The sequence below is a fragment of the Notothenia rossii genome, assembly GCF_949606895.1.
Source record: "Notothenia rossii genome assembly, chromosome: 9".
In the NCBI taxonomy this organism is placed as follows: domain Eukaryota; kingdom Metazoa; phylum Chordata; class Actinopteri; order Perciformes; family Nototheniidae; genus Notothenia; species Notothenia rossii.
This window is the reverse complement of record NC_136907.1, coordinates 6,695,719-6,706,157: the sequence shown is the minus strand read 5'-3', so window position 1 is coordinate 6,706,157 and position 10,439 is coordinate 6,695,719. Positions and strand designations below refer to the sequence as shown.

Below are 10,439 nucleotides of genomic sequence, written 5' to 3'. Positions count from 1 at the left end.
GTGATAAAGAGAAACTTTAATAACATTAAAGTTTCTCTGGCATAACATGGGTGATGTTAGCATAGCAACATAAGCTAAACTGACTACTTGTTGTTGCTATCCTATTGTGGTATAAGCCGTTTTCTACAGGCACATTTTACCGGCGTATTTTTCATTATGATTCTACTTGTGATAGTCGGACATGACAACCTGTGCAGCCCATGTATTGATGGCCCTGAAGTGAAAGACACCACAGCATTTCACGAAACGCCACAGCATTTCACGAAACGCCACAGCATTTCACAAAACATCACAGCGTTTCAGAAAACGCCACAGCATTTCACATTGGACGGAAAGGAAAACTTTATGGAGAACACTTGTTTGTGATTGGAAAGAGCCAGCCAGAGAAGCACTGCTGTGATTGGTTGTTTTTGCTGCCAGTCAACAAATGAAGCTTCGTGATTGGTCAGCACCCGACAGCGCAACATGTCCCAACACATCAGCCAGCACACACTCAGAGGTCACAGCTCCTCATATCTGTTCAGAAACTGGACAAATGTTAAACATGTACAAACCACAGACTGTCTGTGTCATGATGAATACAGTCGCTGCTTTATTTATGTCTGTATGACGTGAGTGTGGACGGAGCAGCTACAGGTTACTATGAAAATGTTGCAGAATAATGAAACTCTGAGGTCTTATTATAAAAGGCCAAACATTTACACACATATCAGGACAATGATAAGTCTCTTGAAATGTGTTTCCTTCATTTTATACCTTATTTTTTCATTGGATGTACGTGATTTTGCAACACACTCTCACTCCATCATCGTCCAGGAGCGACGTTTGATCAGGGTCCCGTGGCGTGCAGTTGTGACGCTCCTAGGCTCCTTCAGCTTCATAAAGGGACGCAAATAGCTTTCAACTGATTGCAATGTATTCCCATCTGCGGCGGGATTTGGCGCTCATATATTAAGCACGGCATTCGTTTGTGTCGGCTGCCCTTAAAGGCAATGTGAGCGTCCATTCCTATTGGATAAAGGAGAATTGTACACCCGGAAGTAAGTATTCCCCTTACTGTCGATTGATTTTACAGTGATATCTGCACTACTCATCGACTAAAAAACACCAGATTATCCTTGTTAATTACACAACATTGATTGGTTTAAATTGTGTGCAATGCTTTTGTATTTTCCCCCTTCGATTCGGAGAAACACATATTTTTTCGGAGTAAAGGATGGTAGAAGACACTACACTACCCAGAATCCCCAGCGTTTAGGACTACACCTTGTGCTCTGTTTGACAAACCCCGTTTTTTTTCACCATTTATTCCAATGGCTGGCGTCTATGTTACGTGATCTTCAAATTTCTCCCTGCAGAAAAAAAAAACATGGCCGAACTTTTTTTTATTCTCAGTGGAAAATGCCTATTTTAAAGTTAGTTTGGACATTAAAAAGCGGACATGTTGCTGTTTGCAAGTACTTGCAGTTAATTAATTAATTTATCATGGTCAATACCCGATCTGTCTGTTAGACAGCCATATACCATACATTTTTGCATACATTCACAGTAAATATGTATTCAGTATGATAGCTGTCTAACAGAAGTTAAATTCATTTCTCACTTATTCTGACAATGTACTTAACCCCAAATAAAATAACCCAATAAAAAGAGTTGTTAAATAATAGTGAAGTCACGTTGTAATAACAATAACTCATCCCTCTCGAGTTTTATTTTTGAGCTTTGCCAAAAGCCAGTGTCAAGTGTCCTACTTGGGTGACGGACCATCTCGCACATGCGCAGTACAGATCGGGCAGGGGGACGGATCGGGTAGTGACAGTGACAGATGCAGCGTTGGCCCCGCCTAGCAGCTTTCCCGCTCTCCGTCTTCTTTTAGGTCCGCAGTAAATAGATAAATACTGCCGGTCAAACTGCCTCTACCCATTCGTTCTCAACGATCCAAACCAACAAGACTTGAAAATGAGTGGAAGAGGAAAAGGAGGAAAGGGACTCGGCAAAGGAGGCGCCAAGCGTCACCGTAAAGTTCTCCGTGATAACATCCAGGGAATCACCAAGCCCGCTATCCGCCGTCTGGCTCGCCGTGGCGGAGTGAAGCGTATCTCTGGTCTGATCTACGAGGAGACCCGTGGGGTGCTGAAGGTCTTTCTGGAGAATGTAATCCGTGATGCCGTCACCTACACCGAGCACGCCAAGAGAAAGACCGTGACCGCCATGGATGTGGTGTATGCCCTCAAGAGGCAGGGCCGCACTCTGTACGGCTTCGGAGGTTAAATACTCAACATCCGACAACAAAAAACACAACGGTCCTTTTAAGGGCCACCCATATCCTCACATTAGAGAGCTCAGTTCCCTCATGATACCGCATTAGTGAGCACTAGAAGTCTGTGCAGGCGACAGTTTTTTTTCTTCTCTGAAAAACATCATGTTCAGGATCAAAATGTTAATAAAACTACTTAAATAACATCCCTTGCAAATAATAATTTGGACAAGGACATCAACTGTATAGAAACACCGCTACGACAGCGCTTGGTTGTCAAAACCATAACTGATAAATTTGCAAAAGGGAAATAACAATGTGCATAATATGTTTAAAAAAAAGTGTAAAAAGAATTACTGGAATCTGCTGACATGTAGAACTGATTTGACTCAATTATTTCAATCGGAAGTACTCACACAGTAAATAGTTATATCTATATATAATACAGGTTTGCAACTCACATATCATATAAATACTAATTTACTGTATAGACCAGCGGTTCCCAACCTGTGGGCCTCGGCTCCCTAGTGGTCCGCGAAGGCATTGCACATTTTTTATTTTGTACAGGCTAAAGACACAAACATGGACATAACAATAACATATAGGACATGACATTCCCATCTCAGACAAAAACAGAAGACATAAAGATACAGTCAGTAGGATCACTTCAACATTTCACAAACAAAAATAGGTTGACAACCAAATGTCACCAAAAACATAATATGGCGAGCATATTTATTGTTCCTTTAATCCCACTCTTCGTTAGCGCTCATTATTTCATGGCGTGTTGAGCCACTCTTTGATTGTTTGGAAATACGTTTTTCCAAAATAAATTGTATTTTTAAGCTACTCTTCAAACACCTTAAATTAAGATTACTCCTTGATTGACTTTTAAAAATATGTATTTTAGCCAGGAGAATAGTTGTATTTATTAAAACTGTGTGCTCTTGTGTCTTCATCCAAAAGTCAAAATAAAATATTTAAGGGTGTACATTTAAATTCAATATTTGCCACCAAAATAATTTACAAAACATGATTTGTGTGGAAACACTTTCATTATTAAGATTTTTTTATTTTAACCTCTTTTCCTTTCTCTTTCTTGATCCTCCTTGGCAACGGTCATTACAGTCCTTGACAGCGGTCTGTTATAGTGGATTTACAACATGTCACATGTTCTGAATTTACCAATCAGAATTTTATTTAGCCTCTGTATTGTTTATGGTTGAATGTGTGCCGCAAATTGTTTTTTATTCTTAATTGGGCACTGAGTTGAAAAAGGTTGGGAACCGCTGGTATAGACTATTCTGCACAGTTTCTATCATATTCTGTTTAGATTATTTTCAATTTTATTGTATTCCCTTGTACTATGTTATCTGTTTTATTGTGTTGCACTGTTGGAGGAGCCTGTGACCTAAGATTTTCCTTCTCATAACTACACTGTAGCTATGTTTGCTGTTTTGCAATGAATTTGGAAATAAAGGTCTCAGAGTCTGTAGGGAGAGTGGAGAGGCACCTAATCAAAGATGCTTGAAGTCCAGTGTGAAGTTTCCACAGTCAGTGATGATTTGGGGAGCCATGTCATCTGCTGGTGTTGGTCTACTGTGTTTTATTAAGTCAACGCAGCCGTCAACCAGGACATTTTAGAGCACTTCAAGCTTCCTTTTTCTGAAAAGCTGAATGCTTTTTTTATTTTCCAGCAGGACTTGGCACCTGCCCACACTGCTGATTGAATGACCATGGAGATACTGTGCTTCATTGGTCAGCAAACTCGCCTGACCTAAACGCCATAGAGAATGTATGGGGTATTGTCAAGAGGAAGATAAGAGACACAAGACCCCTCAACGCTGACAAGCTGAAGGGCGCTATTGAAACAACCGTGGCTTCCATCACACCTCAGCAGAGCCGAAGGCTGATCTCCTCCATGCCACGCAGTCATTTGTGCAAAAGGAGGCCCAACCAAGTACTGAGAGCAGAAACATGAACATACTTTTTTATAAGGCCGACATTTCTGTATTATTATGACATCAATTATGTAATATTATAATTTTCTGAGAAACTGAATGTTGGTTTTTCTTTAGCTGTAAGCCGTTATCATCTTGTTAACATGTACCTGTAGAATCTACATCATATTGTTCTTATGTGTTTTGTTTACCATCAACTGGAACATGTATCTACGGTAGATACATGTTCCAGTTGATGGTAAACAAAACACATAAGAACAATATGATTTATGCAGCTGAGCTGAGATAGTTATTGTTCCACTTAAGAGTTCTTAAAGAAGTTGGTTGTTTGATGCTGTTGCATTTCCTCATATAGAACTATATTTTGTGGATGTAATGTTATAATCATAAGAAACACCATATTGAAGAGCTAAACAAAATTAAGTACATTGTTCTAAATTAACATTACAAAAACACAATGTAAAAATGTTATTAAAATAGGGAAATTAAAAAATTGATATTATGTATGCACACATTTCATACATAGTGTGTGTAACATAAGGGAAACAATGTCAAGTTTACATTTACAGATCAGTGTGTCAGGATTCTCGATATGTCACATTTGTAGTTTTGTATGTCTGGTTATGGGTGTTTTCCTCCTGGTTTATTGTCTGGTCCTTCTTCCTGTATTTTTCCTCCTGTCGTTAGTTTCCCTGGTGTGTCTAGTTGTCTGATTGTGTTCACCTGTCACCCTTGTGTTTCTCCTCCCCTGCCCGGCTGTTTCTCGTCTTGTGATTACCCCTCCCTGTATTTAGTCTTGTCTCTTCCTGTGTTCAGTGTTGGTTCTTTTGTTGGTGACTGAGTTCACCGGTGAGTGTTCTGTTTTGTCCGAGTTATTTTCATTATCCTTGAAATAAAGGTTAATCAGAGTTATCTGCATTTGGGTCCTGCTTCCTTCTCTACTGTAACACAGTGCCTCTTGAAAGCCACTCTTGTCCTTTTTATATTTGAATTAGACCATTAAATCAGCATCAAGTTTTCTGATGAGTGTCAGTGAAACAGTATAACTAAGCTGTATTTGCCACGCTGTTTGATATAATTAATAGCATAACTTAGTATAAGTAAATGAGTCCTCCTCACCTGGAGACATGTTTACAGCGAGCAACTTTAATGGGAAGTCTGGTGAAACCGCACCCTATGCCCCGGATCATCAGTGTGTTTGCTCCTACCAGAATACTTCACTTTATGATAATATCATAAACAACATACAGCTGTTCTTTACAGGGAGTCCCTGGACACACATGTGGGTCACTTGAAAACAGCTTTTATCAAAGATTTGGTGCATTTGAAATGTTTTCAGTAGAAGAATTAGAGGGATAAGCAGCTGAACAGTGCTGGCCACAGCGGGGGAAATGTGACGATTGGAAGCTCCACAAACACAATTCAGTGAGCATCAGAGCTATACATGATTTAAAAATGAAGCGAATCAAGTCTGCTATCAGTTCCATTAACAGTCAGCCTTCAGCACTTTTTCCACAATGAGTTTGGAGGCTTTTATCAGTGAAGAGAAAACACAAGTGGAAAAGTTTTCAGACTGCGGAGTGGCGCCACGGGCTTAGTTGAGTCTCCACGGTTCTCATGGTGTGTTTAAGGGCAGCCCCTGCTCTGCTCTCTCCAACAGTTCAGTCAGACTCGTGTTAGTGTGAGCAGGAACAGAAAACTTGAGCAGAAAATGGCAGAAGTCCCTCCAGCCGCTGCACCGGCCAAAGCCGCCAAGAAGAAGGTTTCCAAGCCGAAGGCAGCTGGCCCCAAAGTCAGCGATCTCATCGTTAAAGCTGTGGCCGCATCCAAGGAGCGAAGCGGCGTGTCTCTGTCCGCCGTCAAGAAGGCTCTGGCTGCCGGAGGCTACGATGTGGAGAAGAACAATTCCCGCGTTAAGACCGCCATCAAGAGCCTGGTCGTTAATGGGACTCTGGTCCAGATCAAGGGCATCGGAGCTTCCGGATCATTCAAGATGAGCAAGAAGGTTACCGAGCCTAAGACCAAGAAGCCCGCAGCCAAGAAAGTCGCTCCTAAAGCCAAGAAGCCCGCAGCCAAGAAACCTGTAGCGGCCAAAAAGCCCGCGGTAGGAAAGAAGTCTCCCAAGAAGGCGAAGAAACCTGCAGCAGCCATGAAAGCAGCCCCCAAGAAGGCCACCAAGAGCCCGAAAAAGGTCGCTAAAAGCCCCAAGAAGGTCGTTAAAAAAGCTACAAAGAGCCCCAAGAAGGTGGTGAAAAAGGCCCCTGCTGTCAAGAAATCCCCCGCAAAGGTCGCCAAACCCAAAGCGAAGAAGGCAGCACCCAAGAAGAAGTGAGCTGTCATCAGACTGATCTGACTAAGATCCACAAAAGGCTCTTTTAAGAGCCACCCATTTTGTCATTAATGAGCATATTTCTTGTCAATAACTGCAGTCAGAATAAGATGAGAGACGAGATGCAAAACGTGTCTTATTATGAACACGTTAGCTAGTATGAACATGTTTGATCTCAGACATCGAGACATTATGTGCAATTTGATAAAAATGAATAACCTTAATATTCAAAGAATGTCATGGTTATTATACATAAGGGGCTATTCGATTAACATAAACAGTTCTGTTGAATACTTGTCCAGAAGTGTAGTTAGAGCTATAACCAGCACACACAGCACATTACACACACCAGTCATACACAGATTATTGCCATTATCTTCCTAACTGTTTCTTTTGCTTTATTTATGTTTCCATACTTGAATATTATTATACAAGTGTCCAATCTTCAATTATTTAATTTAAAATGTGCATGGATTGCTTTGTTCTCAAAAGGTAATTTATTTTATATGCAGAACATTTTTATAATAATAAAAGATATAAATAAATACATTAACAGCTGTCAGTCTCCAAAAGCACCCAGCACAGAAATGTGCACCGCATATATTGGAAAGGTCCTTTTTCCAGTTAAATATAGAATCAGATGTGTTTGTATATCAAACAGTGCTCACTGTGTAATTGACAACAGATGGAAAGCTTTAGTTTCTGCACTTTTTTCTCAGTTAATTCAATATGATTTCTTAATGTTATTTGTGTGTTTTAAGGTGACCACTTTTAGTGTGTAAATGAATTTATAAACTCCTTTTTTTGTTTTGTTTGTTAAACTAGATATTGTATTTTGGGAGATTTGCCTTTGACAACAAAGTAGCATAGTCAGAGTTATGGTTAGCTCTGACTATGCTACATTGTTGATGCATTTTAACAGAATAACTATTTTTAACCTTTCACTCATAAGTACAAATAAAACAGTGAGGCTTTAACAGTTATTCTTAATATCCCCTCTAAAGGCTCATGAAACAGATACTAGTTTATTATTTACAGAGTAAAAACAATCTGCTATCTTTGTTTAGTCTCACTTTAGTCAAATTAAACAAAGGTATTCAATCAGGGGCCTTTAGGGCAGCTGCTTTTCTTCTTATTCACTTGGATTTTTGGCGGTGCATCTTCTGTTGAGAAGAGGTTTCGTTTTTCAAATTACTTTCGTCGAATAGTTGATGAGCTACAGCGCACGTGTCACCTTCCCTGGGCCAATCAGCGCTGACCTGACTCCGGCAGATCCTTTATAAAGCCGCTGTTCTCGGCGAGAGTTATACTGTCTTCAACTGTGAACACAGAGAAACTGCAATGGCAAGAACCAAGCAGACCGCCCGTAAGTCCACCGGAGGCAAAGCCCCCAGGAAGCAGCTGGCCACCAAGGCAGCTCGTAAGAGCGCCCCTGCCACCGGCGGTGTGAAGAAGCCTCACCGTTACAGGCCCGGTACCGTGGCTCTGAGAGAGATCCGCCGCTACCAGAAATCCACCGAGCTGCTGATCCGCAAGCTGCCCTTCCAGCGCCTGGTGAGAGAAATCGCTCAGGACTTCAAGACCGACCTGCGCTTCCAGAGCTCCGCAGTCATGGCTCTGCAGGAGTCCAGCGAGGCTTACCTGGTCGGCCTGTTCGAGGACACCAACCTGTGCGCCATCCACGCCAAGAGGGTCACCATCATGCCCAAAGACATCCAGCTGGCCCGCCGCATCCGCGGAGAGAGAGCTTAGACTGACCCGAAGCCAGCCCATACAAACCCAAAGGCTCTTTTAAGAGCCACCTCACCCTTCACTGAAGTGCTCATTCCTCTATTTTTACATTTTTTTTTTTACCAACAAGCACTGGCCAAGATTAGAACCATGAATTATTAGCTTAGTAATAACAAAGTTACATGTCACCAGTTGGGGATAATGACTCGTTCAGACATTGGTTAGATCGTCATTCTATGCACAATTTCTCATTTAGTATGGGACTTGTTTCTTTTACATCTCATTAACACTGAATCGTGCCCGTGAATATCCAGCATTAAATCAACTTAAAGGTGTTACAGTGTAACTTGACAGAGTGATCCGGGGCGTGTCCATTGTGGCCCCTTGTGGACATACAAGGAAATAAACATGTCGATCGCCTCGTTTGTCGTTTACAGTGTTGGGCAAGTTATTTTTAAAAAGTAACTAGTAATGGTTATAGTTACTGCTCTCTAAAAAGTAACTAGTTACTTTATTCGTTACTTAATTATAAAAGTAACCAGTAACAAGTTACTTTATTTTACTTTAAAAATAATAACAATACAAATAAAATGTGTTGTGTTGTTCTGTGGCACAGTAAGAGAAAAGACAACTCCCCATCATTGTAGCAATTATCATTACGAAATGTAGTGGAACAATAAAACACAAAATATATGTTTAGACACTTCGGCTGAGACGGTGGGGTCTTTGTGGCGACTAGTTATATATATAGCCCCATGTACATTAGTTAGGTGCTTCAGGAGATTGGCATTGCTGTTATTCGATGTGGACAATGCTTTCTGTCCTGGACACAGTTTACATTTTACCGTAAGCTTTTTTGCGTCATTTATCCCCACGTGTGTGTGTGTGTGTGTGTGTGTGTGTGTGTGTGTGTGTGTGTGTGTGTGTGTGTGTGTGTGTGTGTGTGTGTGTGTGTGTGTGTGTGTGTGTGTGTGTGAGCGTTGCCGTGTGTGTGTGCTGGTGGTGAGCGTTGCCGTGTGTGTGCTGGTGGTGAGCGTTGCCGTGTGTGTGTGTGTGTGCGTGTATTTTCCCAATAAGGCAAGACCCGCCCAACTCTGTCTCTGATTGGCTTACCCTGAAATGTTACCCCGCGTTAACCAATCATCACTCCTCTCTGGTTACTTTCACTTTTCCATGGTACTGTGAGAGGACATCGCTGTATTCGCCTGTTACATCCGCAGGGAGATTCGGTTCAGTCCCATCACATAATGTAACGCAGTAACGCACTCATGTAAACCACAGTAACTATAACTGCGTTACTTATTGGGAATATGTAACTATTAACAATACTAATTACTAAAAAAGGCGGTCGCGTTACAGTAACGCGTTACTGTGTACAGCGTTAGTCCCAACACCGGTCGTTTACATTCATCTTTTGCTATATCTGCCTTCCTAACATCACTTTTATGAACATTCACTACTCCTATGTGAGGTTGTGGGTGAGAGGTCGATATCGTGACGCTTACAGGGAGGTATCGGAAATGACAAAGTAGGTTTGTACATCGTTCTTAATGTGATGTGTAGTATCTTTGATAGCTGTCCACACCTTCGAACAGCCTAAAAGTAAAAACAATGGGTCCTCAATGTACACGCCCCGGATCCCTGTGACGGAAATAATAGAATGCAGCCAGTTGTCATGAAAGATGTTAGCAGTTTGAAATCGTAAACACTAGTAACCTACAATGTTCCCCTTGTCTTTTTTTTTTAATAAAACTTTATTTTATATGATTTGGGCAGTACATGATATACAAAGGTTACATTAATAATACATATAACACATAATGAATAAATATATAAATAACATAAAGAGAGCACGTTTATATTTCAGTGAGACTCAGTTCGGTCACAGACTCAAAACGCCCCATGGCTGAGTCTGGGATTTGTCCAGGGATTTTCTTCTCCTTAGTTCAGTGATAACCTGTTTCACGATGGTGCCACTGTTTATGATCGTCTGATCCCCTTGTCTTTTTTTTATTTATTTTTTTTATAAACTTTATTTTAAATTATTAGGGCAGTACATTTTATAGATATACAAGTTACATTAATAATACATACATCACATAAAGTAAAAATATATAAATAACATAAGGAGAGCACGTTTTATTTTATGCGGCTCAGTTAT

General features: G+C 40.9%; 3 protein-coding genes across 3 annotated transcripts; all 3 read left to right on the top strand.

Annotated features, from left to right (window-relative positions):
* Nucleotides 1-1,935: 1,935 nt before the first annotated feature.
* LOC307018090 (histone H4) lies at nucleotides 1,936-2,457 on the top strand. The gene has a single exon (XM_079648163.1). It carries the CDS (start codon nucleotides 1,960-1,962, stop codon nucleotides 2,269-2,271), a length of 312 nt encoding a protein of 103 aa, XP_079504289.1. The 5' UTR covers nucleotides 1,936-1,959; the 3' UTR covers nucleotides 2,272-2,457.
* Nucleotides 2,458-5,493: 3,036 nt separating this feature from the next.
* Nucleotides 5,494-6,802, top strand: LOC307018084 (histone H1-like). Its single transcript, XM_079648157.1, has one exon. It carries the CDS (start codon nucleotides 5,930-5,932, stop codon nucleotides 6,548-6,550), a length of 621 nt encoding a protein of 206 aa, XP_079504283.1. The 5' UTR covers nucleotides 5,494-5,929; the 3' UTR covers nucleotides 6,551-6,802.
* A 1,078-nt stretch (nucleotides 6,803-7,880) lies between these two features.
* LOC307020715 (histone H3.2) lies at nucleotides 7,881-8,322 on the top strand. The gene has a single exon (XM_079652245.1). It carries the CDS (start codon nucleotides 7,889-7,891, stop codon nucleotides 8,297-8,299), a length of 411 nt encoding a protein of 136 aa, XP_079508371.1. The 5' UTR covers nucleotides 7,881-7,888; the 3' UTR covers nucleotides 8,300-8,322.
* Nucleotides 8,323-10,439: the final 2,117 nt, after the last annotated feature.

Excerpts from the sequence above, each read along its gene's own strand:
- LOC307018090 (XM_079648163.1), top strand. The coding sequence starts at position 1,960 with ATGAGTGGAAGAGGAAAAGGAGGAAAGGGACTCGGCAAAGGAGGCGCC.
- LOC307018084 (XM_079648157.1), top strand. The coding sequence starts at position 5,930 with ATGGCAGAAGTCCCTCCAGCCGCTGCACCGGCCAAAGCCGCCAAGAAG.
- LOC307020715 (XM_079652245.1), top strand. The coding sequence starts at position 7,889 with ATGGCAAGAACCAAGCAGACCGCCCGTAAGTCCACCGGAGGCAAAGCC.